Source organism: Temnothorax longispinosus, chromosome 11 (assembly GCF_030848805.1).
Source record: "Temnothorax longispinosus isolate EJ_2023e chromosome 11, Tlon_JGU_v1, whole genome shotgun sequence".
NCBI classification, from domain to species: Eukaryota; Metazoa; Arthropoda; class Insecta; order Hymenoptera; family Formicidae; genus Temnothorax; species Temnothorax longispinosus.
Genome location: NC_092368.1, coordinates 17,450,147 through 17,472,959, shown reverse-complemented (window position 1 = coordinate 17,472,959; position 22,813 = coordinate 17,450,147). Strand labels below are relative to the sequence as shown.

The 22,813-nt window shown below is 30.3% G+C and overlaps 1 protein-coding gene across 1 annotated transcript; it reads right to left on the bottom strand.

The window, feature by feature from the left end:
• Window positions 1-578: 578 nt before the first annotated feature.
• LOC139822069 (fatty acid synthase-like) lies at window positions 579-19,575 on the bottom strand. The gene is made up of 20 exons (XM_071793594.1): window positions 19,487-19,575; window positions 19,203-19,390; window positions 17,165-17,412; window positions 16,704-16,935; window positions 15,161-15,579; window positions 14,709-15,002; window positions 14,145-14,352; window positions 13,594-13,754; window positions 13,128-13,445; window positions 12,483-12,976; window positions 11,808-12,112; window positions 11,122-11,520; window positions 10,030-11,054; window positions 9,720-9,967; window positions 7,382-8,075; window positions 4,715-5,543; window positions 2,379-2,854; window positions 1,972-2,226; window positions 1,306-1,557; window positions 579-1,227 (listed from the first exon to the last, which is right to left on the bottom strand). The coding sequence occupies exons 2-20, from the start codon at window positions 19,357-19,359 to the stop codon at window positions 1,063-1,065; spliced, it is 7,179 nt and encodes a 2,392-aa protein (XP_071649695.1). The 5' UTR covers window positions 19,360-19,390; window positions 19,487-19,575; the 3' UTR covers window positions 579-1,062.
• Between the last annotated feature and the right edge of the window lie 3,238 nt (window positions 19,576-22,813).

The following is a 22,813-nucleotide window of genomic DNA, read 5'->3' as shown; positions in this document are numbered from 1 at the left end:
ATGTACCACACTGGTCTGATCCGATTTCTCTGCATCCAAGCCTTTCCGCTGTGACGGCGATAACGGATTATACCAAAGACATTGAAATAATATGTCTGGAATGTATTTGATACAGTTCATTAACCTGGCTAACAAGGAAAGGTACGGAAGTGTCTCTCCGATTTTGATAGCTTTTAAAATGTTGTTTTCTAGACAAAAATAAGAGACACGTATATTTTTATACGTGTCCATACGCATATTTAGAGGCTGAAACATCCTTTTGAAAAAAATGATTTTTCTTTTTTCGGGCCGAATATTTCCGAAACTGTAAAAGGTAGAAAAACACATTTTAAACAAAAGTTGAATGGTTTGAAGAGTACTTTAAAATAATAATAATAAATTTTTATTTTTTAATAATTTATAATTTAGATTAGGTCCGTACGCTCACCAGACTTTAATTACGTAATTTTAAAACTTTTTGTTTCGTACTGCGTGAATACCCCCCTATCGATTAATCGATTAATATATGACTTATGACTGTTCACTCGGGGCCCAAACTGGGTATAGTTTTTTCAGGAAAATAATAATGATAGTGGAAGTATTTTGAAAACTTTTATTACATTTTTGAAAAATTTTAATACACAATTATAACGTACATAAATAGATCATAAAAGTTTTTTCTAAAACATTTTACACATATCTTACCGTTTCCATGATAATTGCTTAAAATACTATCAAATATATGCGTTATCCTTGAGAGATTGTTTCATACGTCTTAAACCTTAAAATGACCATATATAAAAAAATATGTACTCTTAAATTTTTGTGTTTAACAATATATTTTAAGAAAAATTAAATCGATTCCGGACAATTATGATATAGTAACATAAAAGAAGCATAATTGTCTGAAATTAATTGGATTTTTCACTTCTTGAAATATATTGTTAAACACAAAAATTTAAGCGCACATATTTTTTTATACTATGCTTATTTTAAATTTTAAAGATCGATGTATTGTAGGATAACATTATCAGTAAATTTTAATGTTACCGCGTCCCGATAAAGTATATATATATATATATATTACTCCTCCTCCTTCTCCTTTTCCTCCTTATATTGTATTATATTATCTTCTATCTTATTATCTTCTATCCATTCTTCGTTAATAGCTGATATGATTTTGTCGTTGTCCATCATTGTGATATGATTACCTTCCACATAATGAATTTGCACTTTACCTTCGGTAACCTAAAAATAAGTTTCTTGTTATTTTTAATATCATAGTTTTATTTCAAAAATTTATATCCAAATTATAGATTTATTTACCTTATGTAAACCATAATCCTCTTCAGTAAAAGAAGCAATCGGAAATGTAGGTTTTAGCAATGTTATAGATGATTTAAGGCGAGGTAATAATGAAATATCGTAATCCTGTACAGCGACAATATGATTGTAAACTGTGAAATATATAAGCTTTTGATTGTCGATGGTCAATACATTTAAATCCTTCGGGAAGTAAGCATGAAATACTTTCACTTTTTCGTCCCATGTGTTACATTTATTCAGCTCTAACGCAAGCTGTAAATAAGAAAATTTTGTATGATTAATTATAATAAATATACCAAAATAACATCTGCGTTTTATCAATATAAATATGAAAGATTTATTGAATTTTTAAACCATGGTAAAATCTGTTGTTATTCTTATTAGTTCATTAAAATTCCTTACATATTTATTAATACTGACTTATTGTGCTTTCTATCTAAAACTATTATTATTATTTAATCTTGACACATACACAAACATACAAAACAAAATGTAAAACAATTTGTTTTACTATTTCAAGATTCAAATACAATCCCCGAAGATATTCATGATGTAATAAATTATTTTATGTGTGATTAATTTATTTAAATTTATATAAGATTAAAATTACATAAATAGTTTTTACAATAAAAAAAATCTAAATGTGTTTTTTTATCATTTACTAACCTTTTCCTTGTTAACTGTAGTGTACATTTTCAATAAACCAAGTAATACCACATTTTGCAACTCATCTGGCGAAGTACAATCCAAATATTGATTAGTCCAAACTTTCAATTGATCGGGAGCTCCGTCTATTAATATTAACCGTCCTGAGAAATCTTTAGCTTCTAATAATCTTGCTAATTCAATGGCAATTAACGATCCAAACGAATAACCCACTATTAGAAATTTCCTTTGATCTTTTATTTTCTTTAATATGTGCTAAGAAAATAAATATAAATGTATGTGTAAGCTGTGGTATAATACGAAAGATTTGTACCTCTAATTGTTAAATATTACTTATATATATATATACCTATAAACTATTTAAAAATAATCAAAACAAATATTTTAATTAAATTTGATCTCCTTACAGGCAGCAAATAAGCGGCTGATTTCATCACTGAATGACTTTCATCAGGAATATTAAGTACACCATGTTGCACACACGTTGTCGAAGATTTAATTCCTGATGCTATAGATTTATATACACTTGAACATCCTTCGATTCCCGGTAAGAGAAATATATTGCCTCGATCAATTTCTTTCCTTGTACCAAGTTCTACAAGAATATCTGGAACAAAGTCTGAATCCTCCACTTTTCGAATCAACATGTCGAAGCCTTCCAAATTACTTGGCTCAATTTCATTTGTATCGTGTATCTTTCCTTGTTCCGTTTTCATTGTCATTTGTCGAAGTTTAGCAAAATTTAGAGTTCTAATGTCTTGCGCTGTCAAGGAAATATCGAACTCTCTTTCCAACGTCTGCTTAATTTCTACTGCCATCATCGAATCCATACCCATTTCGGCCAATAGTATATTTGGTGGTATTGCGTTTATGTTTTTCAATCCTATTTTGTTTGAAATAAAGTAAGACTTGTATAATAAAATCAATTTTATGTTATTGTAGTTAATCTTTTAAAATTGATAATACAACAAAAATTTTAATTAAGAAGAATCAAATTATTACATTTCTTGGTAAATATGCATAAAAGGTTAGCACTCACCGATTTTATTGCTACTTAAATATGTTGTAGGGGAAGGAAGTCTTTCTGAGTAATTCTATGCAAAAAATAAGTAAGGGACGGCATTGGTTTAGAAGAAATAGCAAATTGAAGTTTCACAATTTTATTACTTCTTTTAGGTATTTTAAAGTAACATTAGTTCTAAGAAAAGTAATTTGTTGATATGTGTGTATAGACAGTACACGTGTAAACGGGTAGGGGCTACCGCTTCTCTCTTGCAAGCAGGGGTGGATGGGGGTGGACCTTGGTTCGCGTGGAAAGTTTCTCACCCATACAACAATTCGGTTGGGTCAGACCTTTGATTACATTGAAGTTCACCCCACTCCACCCTGCTTATAGGGCAAAACAAAATCTCTCATTGTACGATTCAAGTTTTCAACTTTCCACGCGAACCGAGGTTCACCCTCACCCACCCCTGCGTGCGGGGTAGCTTCTCTTCCGCCTACATATGTACTGTATATACACACATATCAGTAAATTACTTCCCTTAGCACTGACATAAACTGTTATATTCTTTAGTTACATTATGTGTTTTTAACTTTTAAATAAACAGTAACCGCCGATTAAGTTATAAGGAAAAGTTATTCAAAATCACGTCCTTAACAACATATGTAAAGGTCATTAAAATCGGTGAGACTACTCTCTTTCTGTATAATTATACCATTTTTATGTGTGTATTTTTTAACGAATAATTGTAGAGATAACTATTAAAAAGTGTATATAATAACTATTAAAAAGTGTAACAATTATTATAGTTTTTAAACTTGTTAAGATAACTTTTACTCTGTTCATCGCTCTGATACTGTTAAAACTGCTTCAGATGTAAACAATCAATGCATGTCACATTTATAACAAATTTGGTTGAACATTTAATGCGCCAGTGCGCACTAGTGCGACCAACTGAATTCGTTATTAATTATAATTACATGTACAAAGGAAACTATCTGACAAACAATAGTAGAATAAATCGATATAATTATTATTTAAGTAATCCGTAACAAAAATTCTAGACAAAATTATTTATTAGTTGAATACTTTTGTGTTAAAAGACAAGGGCCATTATTTTTTTTTTGCTTTTATTTTTTGCTTTGTCTTCTATTAAATATTAATTATAATCTAAAAATTTTTATTATATACACTGAAAAAAAAATTACTTAGATCCAAAAAAATATTTTTTCACATAGTACCAATGGCTTATTTACTTAATATAATCACATATTTATTTAGAATTAGATATTTTTACTTAAATTAAGTAAAAATAATATACATAAATTAAGTGAAAATAATAATTTATTTAAATTAAGTAAAAATATCTAATTCTAAATAAATATGTGATTATATTAAGTAAATAAGCCATTGGTACTATGTGAAAAAATATTTTCTTGGATCTAAGTATTTTTTTTTCAGTGTATAGGACCTAAATTATACAATAATTAAAATGAGAGAAACACGTAGAGGCCTCCTAAGAGGCCTACTTAAAGTGTTAAGTCTGCAGTAATTGTAAGATAATTTTCCAAATATTATAAGTATAAGTATTCGTGTAATTTTGTGCAAAAAATATATGTTTTGAAATATTACTTATTCCAATAAATATACTTGGAATAACATTTTTATTTCATTTCTATTTTCTGGCCATTATATGTATTTAGTATTTTTCTTTGTTTAGCTTTGCATAAAACTGCTTACCCATAATATGAGCAATTGTTTCATAAATATTCATTGATCCGCCAATTTTTGCTTTTTCAGCAACAACCATACTGCTTACGACAGGTCGATCTTGTAACAGAAATACTTCTAATGTATCCAAACAGGAAGATATTCGTTGTTGCAATGTACCTCCAATAACCAATTCCTTATTTTCTTCTTGCATATCTGCCACGAGTCCGACATCACCAACAGCACCCCATTGTATCGCTAAACCGTGTAATCCTTCTTCCATCCTCTTCTCACAAATTCTCTCCATTACGGAATTAGCCATCCCATAATTTGTCTGGCCTGCGTTTCCTCTTCCACACGACACGGAGGAAAAAACGACAAAATGTCGAAGTTGTAGACAGATCTTCCTCGACAATTCGTCCATTTTTTTCGTCATCCATGCTTTCGATTTGAATGAATCCTCGAACGTTTGCGGTGATTGATTTTGGAATATACAATCTTTTAAAACAACTGCAAGATTAAATATAGCGTCCACTGGTGCTCTATCCTCAGCAAATTTTAATATAGATTCACAATCTTCATGTTTCAAATTATCATCCACTGTAACAATCTGTACATCCACACCGTAAGATCGCCATAGCTTTACTCTTGATTGCTGATAACCTGTTCTGATCCCGGTTCGTGATGTTAATACCAGATTTTTTGCACCTCGAAGAGTCAACCAATCTGCTAGCTCTAAACCAAATCCGCCAAGTCCACCCAAAATAACGTAGCATTTATGCTCCAAACAATAATATCGTGGATGAGCGAGTAGTGGGGCATCCAAAGGCTCATTTTCTTCCCGAATTTGTATTATTATCTAAGAACAAGCATACAACTATTACACAACAATAAATGATAAATAACGAAGATTTCGTCTTTTATTTTATTATTGATATTGTTTTGTATTTTATCATAAATTTTATTATTAATTTTAACATTGTATTTTATGATTTAATTTTATTATTGCGAAGGATAACATTTATCTATAATTATTGCAGATTTTAGTGAAGAGTACACATTTAATGATAATGCAAAATGTTTAATATTCTAATAAGTAATTAATAAATTAAGAACAATAACAAAATAAAAATGTTTAGTAATGTTTGTCTAATTTTTTTAAACTAGATTTTAATAGACAAATCACATTAGTAATTATTAAAATATTAGGCTCGTTTTATGCAAAGCAATATGAGAGAATAGTGAGCCAACGATATGAAAATAAATACAAGATATTATACTAATATAAAACTTTATTTATAATAAAAATAGATATAAAGTAAATGCTTTGACTTTACTCACTAAATTGAAAGGAGTATAAAGGAGTATAAATTGAAAGGAGTTAAAAAGTGGCCGATTTTTGCCCGTAAGCCGGCATATACATGGTTTCTAATATTTTTTTGGCCGTAGAATCACGTGGTGATTCTATATAGCCGTTTGCTATCAAAGCATTTTGTGACAAATCATACTGCATGCATATGGAAAGAAAAGTGAAGGTTATAAATGGCTCATCTTTGGAGTTTGTACCCATTTTTCCCACACTTTGGTAGCTAACTGATATCACCACGTGATTCTACGGTCAAAAAAATTATAAGAAATCATGCATATTTTACATGCCGGCTTAGGAGTAAAAATCGGCCACATTTTAACATACTACTTTGGGAGAATAAGTTTAATAATTAAATATGACTGAATTGGTCTATCGTAATATTTTCCGTGAATGCACGATAATAATATAAGTGACACATTTTAAATTAAATAAAAATTAAAACATAATAACACCAAAATACATTACACGAATGTAAAGTCACACAAGACGTTAAGACAATGGTAAGAAAACACATATAGTTCTTATATTATAAAATTATAAATTATTTAAAACAATTAAATTAATTTTGACACGTTGAATTATTTAGTCATTGGATAAAATAAATTGTGATTTTTGCTTATTCGATGTTAAGAAGCAAGAATAAGATGATCTGAAATGTCTAAAGAAAATACCACGTAAAAGTTCGAGTCAACGATGAAAGGAAGAAAAGATTTATTCAACATAAAAGAAATGTCCAATGTCGGCATTCATATTTAGATAGTTTTAAGAATAAAGGTTGTAATATTAAAAATTTTTTTTCTTTTTTCACAGATTAATTGATGAAGAAATTAACACGCACTCACTCACTCACTCACTCACTCACTCACTCACTCTCTCTCCTTTCCTTTCCCTCTCTTCCCTTACCCCTCTAGGGACTTTACCCCCACTTTGCTCGCCTATTCGCAAAGCTAACCATGATCTCCTCGTTGGACGGAGTATAGTTTTCACATAATAACTTAATTTTCTAGTTTTTTATAATAAGTTCAGTTTAAATTTATTAATTCATTTTCTTGATTTGATATTATCATAAATAAACATCTTATTCAAACTATTTATTTTCAATTTTTACAGTACAAGCTTGAAAATATTAATCAGAATGAAAATGACAATGCGACAAAATCGAGTGGTCTTACGGACCGGAAAGTGGCGAATTAAGGACTCGAAAATAAGACTGGCTGGCTCGAGTTAACCACGTACACTATATTTAGAATGTCTCTAATTTGATATAAACAATTATTTTGTATCGTAATTAAATATCTCTGTATACGTATATTAAGAAATAATCTTACCTTACCAATATGTTTTCCAGAGGCCATATATCTAAAGGCAGCTTCTATTTCATTTCTTTTAAAGACTTTTCTACACAGCGGTTTAATAGCGCCATTTTCTAAACCTTCTTCTATTTTCTTCGACAGCGTTATCTTTCGTTCTAAACTTGATGAATGTAATTTATCTAATAAAATACCGTAGAAACTGATACCTTTAGAGAAAATAAAAGAATCCAATGAATTATTGGAAATCATATCAAATTTTCCAATTTCTAGAAAACGACCACCATTTGCTAAACAGCGAACAGATGCTTGCAATTTCTCTTCGGCTAAGGAATTCAATACGATATCCACTCCACGACCTCCTGTACGTTGCATAATCATTTGTTCAAAACTTGTATCTCGGGAGTTTCCGATATGATCTTCGGGAATAGAGGGAAACGTTTCTCTTATAAATTGCCGTTTCTCGACAGTTCCAACTGTCGTAAACACTTCGCAACCTTCGTGAAGCGCAAGATGGATCGCAGCTTGGCCAATGCCTCCAGTACCCGAATGGATCAAGATTTTGTCTCTTTTTTTTATTTTACCCTTTATATACAAGGCGTCATAGCACGTGATGTACACACACGGAACCGTCGCTGCATCTTCCATTGTCCATTCATCGGGTACATTCCAACTGAGGTATTCGTCAGGCACGCAAATGTTTGTCATTCCTCTAAACATAATTTTTTAAAGTACACTGGTCAACAAAAGTATCGCAACACACAATTCATATCAAAATTTCGTATAACTTCAAATAAGCATATTTCCGTGAAAAATTGTCATATTTGAAACATTTTTTTTTCATTCTAAAGGGTAAAGTCTATACTTTAAGGCCTTTTCGTTACATTTTGAATTTATCATCCACCCTTTCCTTCAATCTTTTCAAAAATAAGGACATGTTTTGTCTCCAAAAATTGTAGGGTTGGTAGTCCAACAATAAACCGGTAGTACACTATGAACCATTATTGCAATATTTCATAAATGTAATGTTGCTAGATTGTGCTTGTTATCATGCAACGACTCGCATTTGAACCCCTCTTCGGTTCTCCAATCAGTCGGCAAATTGCGGGTAGGACAGCCGTTTGAAGCCACATTTTATGATTTTTGGGTGACAAACTAAGTTTTATGGATTTTTCATGTTTTTGTTATTATATCTATTATTTTTTTTATTATTCTATAATTTTGTGTATATATTTGGCTTTATAATTCTGTAAGCAACTTTCTTCTATTGTGCATTATTTTACCGTATTTTTTGGAGACTATCATAAAAAATGTTACATGGTCTACAGTAAACCATTTAAACCATTTTGTTTCTTACTACAGTTATTTGTATTATAATAAGTCTTATTAAATTGACTAGTTGTTACAATAAATAATAATCTAAGTGAGAAAAAGTATGATTAAAAACAATAATTTTAATTGTAAGCTTCAAATAATAAAAACATAACATATGTAATTAAGTTAGCTTTAATTTAAAGTCATTCTATCTTAACCATACTTATCATGTCTTATAGTTATCCTTTTTTTAAATAAACATTTTAAAACATAGTAAAATTAAAATAACACTAACAATTTACACTAACAATTTACTTGTATAAAACATGTGATTCATTATTAAAAATGGCTAAGTTATTTATTGTGTACACAATAAACCATTTGACATTGTTTTAAAAAAATCGAAATTGTGGCTAAACTTTAAAAATGAGTTATAAGTCATCTTATACAGTATGTTGCCAATTAAATTCATGAATTGTATGTAAAAACACAGATCTCCAACTCAATAATTTAGAGAGATATAAGCCTATGAAATTTACATCGTTTATTGTTGGACTATATACATACCCTATATAATTTGTGTGCTCATGTCTTGTAAAAGTTATGTGGTAATTATATTTATCATATAAATCGCTTTGTATCATGGATTTTTGCAGTTCAATCTATCATGCGTAAAGTTTTGAAAATTTTCAAAATTTTGTAAGTGTTACATTTTACTAGATTCTATTCTTCTGATAATTTGTCAATTTGTTAAGGGTCTCGAAAGACAATTATTTACGTTATTTCTTCATGTTTATTTGACAACTTCTGCATATCTCTACAGCATATATGGAAAGGCGTTATTTCAAGTTCATATACATAGCGTATAAGTTGGAAAAATAGAAGTTTATTTTCCATTTTATCTAAAGCATATTTTCAATTAAAATCAAATTTAATCTAATAAAATTGAGATTATATTAAATATTAAACTAATACTGCTAGTAAATGTAAATATAGTTTTCTTTTATTTAGTAATTATTGATAGAGACAATCATCATTTTACCCGTTTGAGCACATTCCCATTATTCTGCGTCCATGTATATCAAACCCGACAAATTCCAAGCCAATAAGACTATCTATATAACTGCGTTCAAATAGTCTGATCGAGTCGGCGGTGATTCTACCAGTAGCCAACATAATATCTTTGAAGTTGAGAGGCGTATAAATTACATTAACAAAGTCCTCACGCTTAATATTATAGGAAGGCATTCTCTTCTGTGCCCAGCAGAGAGTACTCAAATCTCCTTGTACCTATTACAAAAAAACATAAATGATTACAATCTAATAATAAACAATAAAACTTTTTGACGCACCGTTTGTCTAACGTAGGAGTTCTCTACAAATTTTGGTTCCAACGATGGTAATGGAAAATGCCTGTATGATCCCCAAACGTTACCGGAACGTATAACGTTGATGGGTAGGTCCAACTGTAGCTGTTTCGTGTACAATGGTTCTTGCAAAGAAAATGTAGGCGCTTTGTCATCTTGAATAAATACGCTTCTAATTATTTCGCCGCCTGGTTCTTTTCGCAAACAATTAATAAAACCGAGTAGCCCGCATTCGAAGTCTGCTTCCGAGACGAGAATTATCTCGGTATCTACACCAGTCTCGTTTTGCATTTTCATGATTGATTTCAGTTCATCTACCCATGAAAATTCGTAATTGTTCACATGTACAATCCGCTGGTTTCTCGCAATATTTTTCATTTTTCTTAATAACAAAAGCTTTTTGTCATTTATTTGTTTTTCCAGTATGATATCCAACTCATACGTTTTCAGGCATGTATAATCGTAGACCGCACCGGATTCCTCTAAAGTCAGTAGAAAACCCTGTGGCATTAACAGAGACAGCAACTGTTTATATAATTTTTTGCTATTTTTTGTTAAAATATCGAAACCAAGGATCATCAAACAATTCTCGTCCTTCGACAACTTAGTAATTTCCGTTGTAGAAACGTTGTGGGGCAAAGAAATATTTGGGAATTTCTCGCGGGTCGTCACGAGTTTAGTGTGATGTCGAATCAGCGGTAAATCATTTAAGATTTCACTAATAAGTGGAGAATTTAAATCTTCTGGTACCACTTTGTCACTGTCATCGACAAATTCGATAATTTTAACATTTATCATATTGCCACATTCGAGTGCAATGTGCATTGACATTCTTATTGCATCTTGCAACGACATAGTACCTAAATCACGATGAGCAACAAATTTGTATTCTTCAAGAACGGTATTAACTACTTTCTGTCGGCGAGATATAGGTGTGGCCACAGCACCACAAATTTCTATTCCTCCAGATATTATAGCGTCTAAAGACTTGTAACGACGAACAGAGAATTCTGCAACGTAGAGAATAAAATTTATTTGTCAGGCAATTGGCCGCATTGTATCACTTATTTTACTTACGTCTATCTTCAAGTGGATAATCCTGAATTATCTGTATGTGATAATTCGGATCGATAGTCAGTTTGCGAATTCTTGTTGGAACAAAAAGGCTTCTTGAATTCTGTCCTAAAATCACCATCTGTAACATACTGTCCATAAATGTCACCCAATTAGATGTCCATGGGATATGGCCGTTTGATCCAGTAACCGATGCGCTTTTTAATCCACGAAATGCGCCGGCATATTTATAACCGCGAAGTCTTAATTCCTTATAGATGTCTTTTGTATTCATTTCTTCCTCATCATCGATACATTCAGCAAGATTAGCTGATATTTTTTCATTTTCAATATTGGTTGGAATTCGTACTGTTCCAGTAACAACAGCATTATCTCCTTCGATTATTTCAAACCTATTGCTACCTAGATATAAGTGTAAATTCATTAAACGTAATATAATTTTATAAGAAATTAAAATTAATATAAATATGTCAATATGGAGCTGGACCTTACAAAAGCAGTTAACTTGTTAAAAGAAAAAAGATTCCGCGTTAGGATTAGTTATTCTCATTTATTTTCTCTGTATAGATATTGTTTACATTTTAATTATAGTATATATTGCGCCATAAAAGCGGCATATAAGCTTTAAAATCTAATTAAAAAATAAAAAACTCACCCTAGAAAATTAATTGTTTACGTAATAATATTACCTTCTTGGATCGAGAGAGTTAATTCGGTCTCATTTTGTTGTGATAGCACTGTAGCACGAATAAAATTAACGTCTTCAAATACAACTGGTGTATTGATATATTCTTGGTTTTTTAACAAGGCGATCATCTCCCAGATATAAAAAAGATATCCCGTAGCAGGAAATAAAACTTTTTCGTTAACGACATGGCCCGTTAAATACATAAATCCTTCATCAGTTATACTAATACCGACAACTGTTTCCTTTTTGTCAATTATTCTTTTTCGATCAAATTTCACTACAAAGAAATTCTCTGAATGATCCCATCTGAAAACGTCATTAAAAATTATTATATAATCTTCGTGTAAACGAATTAATTGTCTAAATTACTTAATTCAAGATTTGATGTAAAATTGAAGCACAGATTCTAAAATATCACTGTTATCTGCTCTTTGTAATAGGCATAAAAGGATTAACATATGTATAAGAATTCATTTATCTTTGAGATAAGTAAGGTGATAGAATGTTTTCAAAATACGGAGATGTGATTTTGAAATTAGATGATAAAACTAACCAAGTTCGAAAAAAAAGTTCAAAGTTCTAATTCGCTATTATATTGAACATCTGACAATTCTCTTCTGACAAATCACCTAAATATATCAAAACTTATGAAAGTATTTGTTTTTCGATAATTTACCTTATGAGAGGAGAAATCATTGGGGTACCGCGGCTTACAGGAAATTCCACTGTCGGATAGAGATTTGCAATCTGTGGCTGCAATCCTGCGTTATAAAGTTTTCCGATTGATTCTAAAAATATCTCATTATTATGATCCTCGGTTCGTTCATATAGCGCTACGTTTGTTACTGTAGAGTATAAATAATTGTTCAAAATGTGTTGAAGAATATTCTGAGGAGATATTTCAATCGTTACTGTATCTCTTGGAACTGAACGTATCGTCTTTGCGAATAACACCGGAGACAACAAGTGATTTGTATAATATTTTGAACATAAAGGTATAGTATTGGAGTACTCGTTTGAGGATGTTGTCAGCCACTTTGAGCTGTGAAACTTTTTTTCTGGTAATGTTCGGTTCAAGTATTCTTCAGACTTAGCTACAGCAGGTTTGATGTAACGACTATGAAAAGGTATATAACCACAAGAAATTTCTTTTATAGGTATACTATTCGCCTAAAAGAAAGAATAAAATTTAAATATTATAGAAAGAATATTATGGAAAAAATATAAATATAAATATTATTAATTGCTTGTTTTAATAAAACAATTAAAGAAACTAGATAGAAAAAAGATTATATTGTTTATATTATTTATTAATATATACCTGCAATTTGGTGAGGAATGTTTTTATAGAATTTGTTGGTCCGCTTACAATAAAATTAAAAGAACTGTTGTAACAAGCTATATCGATATCCGAAGGACACATAACTTTTAAGGTTTCAAGGTCGAGATTAATTTCAGCCATGGAGCCATTAATTATTTTCGACTCGTGAAGGGCTAAACCGATGAAATATGCCGACAGAATCGTTTCTTCGGCCGTTAAACATCCATCGGCATATCCACAGATTAGTTCACCAATGGAGTGACCGATTATAAAATCGGGCACTACACCAATAGATGTTAAAAGATCAACTAATCCAATCTGCGATACATATAAAAGAAATAGCTTCGCATTTGGTTTAAATAAAGATTAGAATTATGAAGTAAATTTTACATTTATATATATATGTATATACATATATACATATATAGTATAATTTATGAAGGCCAACAAAGAGTTTTTCTCTTACCTGTAGTCCAATAAGACTCAATAAAAAATTTAAAATATTATCAAAAATATTTTTATTATCACTTGTTAAGATATCTGTAAGTGATATGCCGTAAGATCTCAAAACGATACCACATTTCTGGATTGCCTTGGCAAACACTGGGAATTTCATTAGAGCGCGACCTATGAAAATTTTAATAAAGTTTCTAATATTTAATATACAGATATGTACTACATGCATCCGCGTATTTAGATATTTAGATTTTTTTAGTTATCGGTAAGGGTACGTAAGAAACTCTAGCCTCTTCCCATATTGTTGTATTTGTTCTAGGATAAAATTTAATTTTACTCGTTAACTGTAATAAATTAAGTTCTTTATAAATAATAAGCAATGAATTAAACTTTTATGTATATATTATGATAAGTTTGATAACATACTAGATAAGAATATGTTATGATCATGATTGTAACACTCTATATTTGTACGTTCTGTATACTTATATATTTTATAACTTAAAATTTTTCTTTGTTGAATGTACATTTAAAATCTTTTATAATAGTATATTTACTTACTCATTCCAAACCATTGAGATCCTAATCCAGAAAATATAAAACAAATCGGTCTTCTGACATATGGAGTATGTTCTATTTTATTAATTGTATTATGAGATATTTTAGACCCAGTTATCATGTATCCTCTGTAAGGATGACCTTCTATATCATCATTATGAATATGATGTAGCAGAGATATAAACTCAGCATCTATTGGTCGATTTCGCACCTGCATTCAGTAACAAGAATGTACATCCTATAATTCTTGGAATAATTTACAAACAAGGACTATAATATTATCTTATTCTGCAGCGCAGTTTTACTTTAGCAATTATTAAATGCATTATTATTACTTAATATATTAAGTAAATATATATTTAATACATTAACTTTCCTTTTTTGTGCATATTCGAAATAATTTTGAAAGTGATTATATGTACGTAAATATCTTTTTAGACACTGTATAAATACACGTGTGTATATTTAATTGTTATGTTTGTTATATTTATATAATACTACAAAAAACTAATGTCAAAAATTATTTCTAAAATAAATAAAATAAGTCATTATATAATACTTGCTTACATTATCTAAGATGATTTTAACTGCTTCCTCCGTACGACCAGACACAGCTACAAGCCTAGGTAAATCATCATTTGGAGCTCCATTGTTAATTTTTTGTTTAGGATTTGAGTTTAATAATATGTGGCCATTAGCCCCTCCAAACCCAAAAGAATTGATAGCTACATAACCACCCTCCCATTCTGTTGGTTCAGTGACGATCTTTATTCTTCCTTCGATAATAGCAGTTAACTCTTTTCGCGGACGCTTGAAGTGTATAGTAGGCGTAATTATACCAGTTTCCATCGCTAATAATACCTTTAAGAAATCACATCTTTTTATTAGCAATAATTATAGTAATTATTTTATATAAATTTATTATATACATATGTATTATAATTGTAACAATATAAAAGAACATAAATTATCACATTTTAAGCAAAGTCAGTGTTAAATCATTTTATTACACAATGTACCTTTGCGATTTGACAAAGGCCACTGACGGGTTCGGAATGTCCAAGATTCGATTTTACCGAACCCATCAATAAAGGAGTGTTTCTTTTAGCGCATAAAGTCTGGTCAATAGACATAACTTCTACGGGATCACCGGCAAGAGTACCAGTTGCATGAGCTTCCATGTAAGATAACTCATTAGGTGATATCATACATTCTTTATAAAATTCGTCCAATAATATTTTTTGCTTTTCGACCGATGGAAAGGTAATACCTTCTTCTTTAAAACCATCGCAATTTAGTTTACCGTGTACGAGGGTTGCATATATTCTTCTTGCATTTTTTGCCTTTTGCAGATATACTACCGCGACTGTATCGCTACGCATATATCCGGCGCCTTCCTCGTCAAAGGGTTTACAGTAACCATCAGAAGATAAAACTCCTAGAAGGAAATTAATTCATGTTATTAAATAAAGTTTTTCAAGTTTTGATTCAATATTTAAATGTAAGGATAGAAAAAAATGAAGGGCTTATTGAACATTATAGACAAAGAGTGCGATTGTTTCACAGAGCACGTTATTGGATAAACAAAAACGTAAAATAATAACATAATCTTAATATAATTTACAACAAGAGTTTGTTAATTTTACAGGAAAGACAGTACAAAAAGAAATATCTGCGTTAATGTATCCGGACGAAGTAATTGTTCTAGACTGTTCGAAAATATCTAATAGAATTACAATCACGCATATATAGCTTGTCATACAATTTGATTTGGTCTACCGGTTAAATATCTTTTTATTTTGATAATATTTTGTGTTTTGTTTCATTTTCTTTGTTTAAACTTCTTGCTTCATTGGTATATATCTAATTGTTAATTCACATCTTCAAAAATTTCTTATAAAAGTGCTTTGAAAAATATTACATGCTCTTCTTAAGGAACTTGTGGGAGTAGTAGTGAGGTGCTTTACGGTTATGTTGTTCAACAATATGTATGGTGCAGAACCCGAAATGTGCTCGATGAACAAAAATGTTGTAATTTTTGATCGCGATAAGAAATATATACTGAGGTCACACCTGAGTGGTCACCATCCTTATAATAATTTTCAAATGTTTGCCAAACATAACTGACATAGCTCAAAGCCTTTTTACTGCACGGATCTTCGAGAGAAGGACTCAAACGAGGGATCCTGGGTGGAGGGACACTGATTATAAAGCTTATCTTAAAAATATCGGGCCCTGAATTTTTGAGGGGCCGCCACCCAGTGTGGCCTCAAAGGATTAACAGTAAAGAACTGACATTACAACACAATACTAATATAGCACAAATAAAGGCACATAACAGAGTGATTGCAAATATCTTCAATTCTTCTATTTTTTCTGACTTCTGCGGCGTAAATTTCGCGCGGCGTAAATACCGGATGAGTTAATCTAATAAAGTTTCTTTTGTTGAAATCAAATCCATTCGGACTTTTCACTATCCTCAAACGGACAAATAAAATCTTAACAATATTAATAATTTTTATGACGTAACATATAATACAATAAGATATAATAACTACGTACCCAGATAGTAAAACAGATATTGGATATGAGGACTGAGACATAAACTGGCGGAAGCGACAATGGCAGCATCGCAATTTCCGGACCGAATCTGCTCGTAAGCTTTCACCATAGCATAGCTACTTGAACTACATGCAGTATCAATACTATGCAATTGTCCAGTAACGCCTAACCAGTAAGAAATTGTATTTGCCATGAAAGAAACGTTGTTTCCAGCCATAGATAATCCAGCAAACTAATCACAATACATGTTTGTAAATATATTTGAAGTATTGAAATATATAAATAACAAGTCAAATTTTTTTGTTAATATTAAAAAAAAACCTATTGTATAATTTTTCTAAACTTTACGTACTAAGAATACAGATTTCCATATTTGCAACAAAAATTTTATACATGTAATTATTATTTCTTTAAATAAATTCTATTAATTGTGTTTTATATAATAATTAAATATATCACACCTCAGCACTTTTAAAAGTAAAATATGATCGAGTCTCTGACTGAGAAACTCCTATAATAACATACGTTCTTGTTCCCCGTAATTCTTTTGGGTTTACACCCGCATCGATAATTGCTTCATAAGTATGCTCGAGTAACATTCTAGTCATAGGATCCATTATATGAGCTTCTGTTGCGGGTATATTGAAAAATTCTGAATCGAATTTCTCGATATTGTTGACTTTACCAATTCGATGGGGCATATTATAAGCTATATAAGAAATAAATATATTAAAAAGTAACAAGTAAAAGGAGGCTTTGACAGTACAATGCGGTTGACAAAGCGTACGTTAACGTAAGTTAACGTTATAAATAACTAATATATAATTATACATCGGACATTTCGGCTTGTTTTGAATAGTCAGATTTTCAGCGGTGACAATTGAATCAAAATAATCTCACACTTTTCAACGCGAAATAATAATTTCAAAATTTGGTGGTCTAAAAGTAGTATAATCTGTGAGAAAATTTAAGTAAAACTTAGAGCCTTCGCACAAGACTCTCGTATTGTAACGTAGCATAACGTAACGTGGATGAACGCACAAGAAACGTATCGGTTACGACGTTGTATGTTTCTTGTGCATTGACTCACGTTATGTTACGTTACGTCGCCAGACGAGAGTCTTGTGCGAAGGGTCTTAGCCTATCCCTATTATAATATCATAGTTTATGATATAATCAAAATAGAAATGACAGTCGGAACTTCAACGACAAGAGAAGTAAATTAAATCGCCCATCAGTTCATAAAATGCAAAAATGAGGTCATATTTTATAAGAATATTTATATAACACTCGAGAACACGGATTTCTTGTCGGGCCAATGGCAACTGATTCTGATAGATTTTTTTCCGTAGAATCCGAATCTGAAAACGAAAATAATGAATTGGCTCTATTTTTTAAGAAATACGGTGCTCCCGTTGTTTTTCTACAGATGTTCAAAAATGACCAAAAACTGTTTTTAGCACTTTTGATCCCGTTTATTTAAAAAACCAGAGCCAATTTAGTATTTTCAAAATCAACTTCTAGCGGAACCAAATTAGTAAAAAATACCTATTCCCTTAAAAACAATCTGAAAACGATAAGATTTTGTTGACCAGTGTAATATATATATACTTATTTCTATATAAAAAATAATAATGTTTTTAAGAATTTATAATATGCATTTGGATCGTTTTCAATTATGATATTAGAAATAACACGTAACCATAAAAATGTTTGAATTAATAAAAGACAATTTATAATTTTTGACATAAATTACGAGTATTGTTTTCGTTATATATGTATATATTATGTACGCATATACGTAGAGTTACACAATTTTCTTGGATTTTGATATCGTTTTTTTTAATTATTAGATTAGATATTGCAAATTTTTAATTACGATTAATATATACGATAATATAAAAAGAATATTTTTCCTAATAAGTTTTGAAAATATATCTTAAGGAGGTTGATTGCCGTCACATTGCGGGGCAGGCGGCGAGAGAGGACGATTGCCAACTCTATAAGAATCAAATTTTTCGACGCGTGAAATAAACGAGTTTTAGCAAATAAACATTATATATGGAATGCATTTAATTAGCTGTTTCTTAAGGTTTTAAATCGTTGTTTGTACAATTAAAATCAAAATACGTTAAAATGTGGCAATACGCTGTTTTATTTTTACAATTTCTTGATAACTATCAGTCTTCGTAAAAGTCTTTCCTAAATATGTAAAGAATTATTTGCATCTATTCTCATTAAATTCTTGTCATTTTTAATAGGCTTTCGAGAGTTACATTACAGGTGTCGTAACATTTTTGCTATGTCGCCCGTGTATAAGAGAGAGATAAGAGTTTATCTTTAATAATTAATTACTCGACAACAATCCAGACAATTGTCTTCAACTTTGGCATGGACGACAGATTCCCATATAGACGAATATTCTCCATAAATTTGAACAAATTCTTATCATATTGATTTGAACAACCAACCTCCTTAATGTTAAAAAAAAATTATTACATTTATTCCACCGTCCATGATCGCTCGAACCAAGATCCACCTTGTTAAAAAGATTTTCTTGAAACTCTTTTAAATTGTCGCTATTAGGAAATCGGCCAGCAATACCAGAGATTACGATTTCTTCTTCAGCATCGACGCTGAAGTTCGGTCGATTCATAGTATCTTTATTTTTTCGAAACAAACAAATTCTACAACAAAATGTCATTATTTATTTTTTGAGAAAACAGACATAAATGTAAAATAAAGAAAAGAATCAAATACAATGTAATATTACATATACGTACCAATAGGAAGTGGAAGCACCGTGGCAATTGAGACAGTCAAGAGTGAAGTCGACTAAATCATGTCTCCGAACTTCTATTTATTATTTCTGTGTTATATGTGTATTATACTTCTACATACATGATAATGATGAAGCCGATTAAAATTGTGAATATTTGAATGGCTGACGCTTCCGTTACGACATATTTACACACAATCGTTGAAATTATTGAAAAGTTTGCCAATGCGTAGTAACAGAATGAACTCAGAAAGAGAATATCAAAAAATTACTATATGTTATCATTTTATGTTTGTGAGTATTATTATTGTGTGCGTTTCAGATATGTTGTAACATAATTTAATTAAAATAGTAAAACAATTGTTATTTTAATATCTGATATGTAAAATATAATAATTATTTATATTATTATACACAATATATCTTTACGTAAGTGTATGAACTAATATAGTTAGAACATTCTAAGTTTATTGAAAGAAAATGTTTTCTTTATATATTTTACATCAATTATTTTCAATTTAAATAGAGATATACAAGCTGATAGAATATATGCTGGCAAGCGTAGATCTACTTATTGTACGAAATTTGCACGCATACACGCACGCATTGTATTTGTCATAATTTTGATTTTATTCGGATTCTTGTCACCAATTGAATATTCAATATATTAACTCATAAGTTATAGCCTAAAGGGAATAAACTAAACTTTAAAACTAATTCGAAGATCGAAAGTTACGAATATACGTTTTTTATTCTCGCGTTCTCTAAATTCTGGTGAATGTGTGACTTTACTTCTCTTTGTCCTGACTGTTATTTCTGTTTCGATCATATCACAAATTATGATTATTAATCAAGTTTCACTTAAATATTTTTGTGGAAAGTTTCACTGCTAATTATTCTTTGATTTTGACTGTTAGCACATCGCTGAAGACGACTCAAAACAGAACTGAAACGTCCGATGTATTATAATTATGTGTCTTATTAAAGGTTTATATAACGTTAACTTACGCTGTTAATCGTGTTACATTTCCAAATTTTTAATTTTACTTGCTACTTGTTAATTTCATTATCGAGTTCTTAATTACTTTCGCATGTAAAGTGTATGCGTGGAGACAGCGTAGGTTCCGCCCCCTGCGGGGGGCTCCACTATTGTTAAACTAGACACATAGTGTGCATTCAAATTAATTTCATTATCGATTTCTTAATTACTTATCCATTTATTTTAACATAAATATATTATAATTATTTTGCATCGTATTCTGCGCATGCCATCGTGTACTGACCTAACACATTGGAATATCCTTGTTCAGATTTTTTTTTATAAGAGACAAAATTAATTCTTATATTATATAGGTATTTATATGTACATGCATGTGTAATAAGAAATAATGAAAAATCAAATTTTATTTAGACACATATACATAATTCACACGTGCAATATATGCATAAATGAGTATTGATTTTAATTTTACACATTGTCATATCCACTTTTCATAATGTATTCACGCATTTACGCATTCACAATATGAATAATATCCGCTAAACTTTGATATCTGATTTATATGTAAAATTATTGTCAATTGTCTAGCGATGTCAAATAAACAGGAAGAACAGCTAACTACGTCAATGCATAAATGTCAAGGTACTATGTATACCAAGTTTGTCTGGAACTTTTTGTCAAGGTTTTGAGTAAAATATCTCTGAAACTTAACCACAGCTTTCTAATAATTTAAGGGCATTTTTCTGACATAATATCGATATAAGCTGTCGATTGCGAGCTGTCTAACCAGTCCGAATAAAATCGGTGCAGTCAATTCCGAGATTTTGATTACGTAAAAAGTGATATTTTTTGCGTTCTAGTTTCAATTTTAGTCATACCAACACATTCAGTGATTTTGTCCCTCAAAAGGTTTTTAGAATGTCTACAATACAATATTATTAAAATTATGCAATGTAAGTAAATATTGATATGCATACATGCGTAATAATTTCTGATGATGCTGGCAAGACAAACCAGAGAGGGTGGAGAAGGAAAAAAAGAGGAGGAAAGAAAAGGGAGAGGGAGATTGATTGAAAGCTTTATTAGCTTTCTCCTAGCTATTTTTTACATCAAATGTCTTTACATCAATTCTTCTACATGAGGTACAATATATATTCTTTTAACAAATGTTTAAATGGTTCGATTCTTTCACATTGCTTTAATTCTGTCGGTAAGGCGTTATACATATTTAAATCTTCGTAAAACAAACTTTTTTTGTCCGTTTTTAGTTCTACGAAATTGTATTGCAATACTTCCGGTCTTGTTTGGAGAAGACTGGGAAGGAGGAGGGGAAAGGGAGAGAGAGAGAGAGAGAGAGAGAGAGAGAGAGAGAGAGAGAGAGAGAGAGAGAGAGGAGGAGGAAGAGTCAAATGCCAGCTTATTTAAATATTCATGGTTTAAAAATGAATGTATGAATGTGAATGACAGACCAAAAGAATTAAAAAATCCAATAAAAATAAGTTTCGAAGAAACTTCAACAGAATATGATATCGCGAAGATTGCTGTGATATAACTGTAGCAAGATGATTTTAATGCAAAAAATCATCATATTTGAAATATTTTTTGTCCAATAAATTATTGAAATATTTATAATAAATGATACAAAATATTTATTTCATAAACATTTAAAAATTATTTAATATTATTAAGTACGTTTAAAAATTAGTATGCAAACGCGATATAAGAAAGTAAGTGACATATAAAAGCATAAGAAAATAGTTTTAAGAGAATAGATTAAGATATTAAAAAGAAAATAATCTATAGAGACTGAAAGAAACGGAAGGTTCAGTAATTCTAGGAAGCAAAAATAAAAATTATTATTACTCTCTCTTACTATAATATAATAATTTATAATCTGCAATGTAATGTTAGAAATGTCGTTCTGCACTGCACAAAAGAGCCGCAAGCTCTAATACATAAAAGCGATAGCAACGCGTATAAAAAATTTTTATCTTATTTCTGAAAGATGTAATGTTGTAGAATAGCATCATCATTTATGAATGAATAGATTAGATATAAAAATGTTTTTGATTTTTATTTATAAAAGAAATCTATATAAAGGAGACTATGCTCAGTTTTATATAAAAAAATAGGCCCTTAGTGAACAGCAATCAGACATGGCTAGAATTGTAGGGCATCAAAGAGGATTAAAAAGTTCCATGGGCATAACTTTGTAACGAGTCCTCTGAATGCTAAACCTGTAAAGTTCGCTATATATTATAACCATGTACCACACTGGTCTGATCCGATTTCTCTGCATCCAGGCCTTTCCGCTGTGACGGCGATAACGGA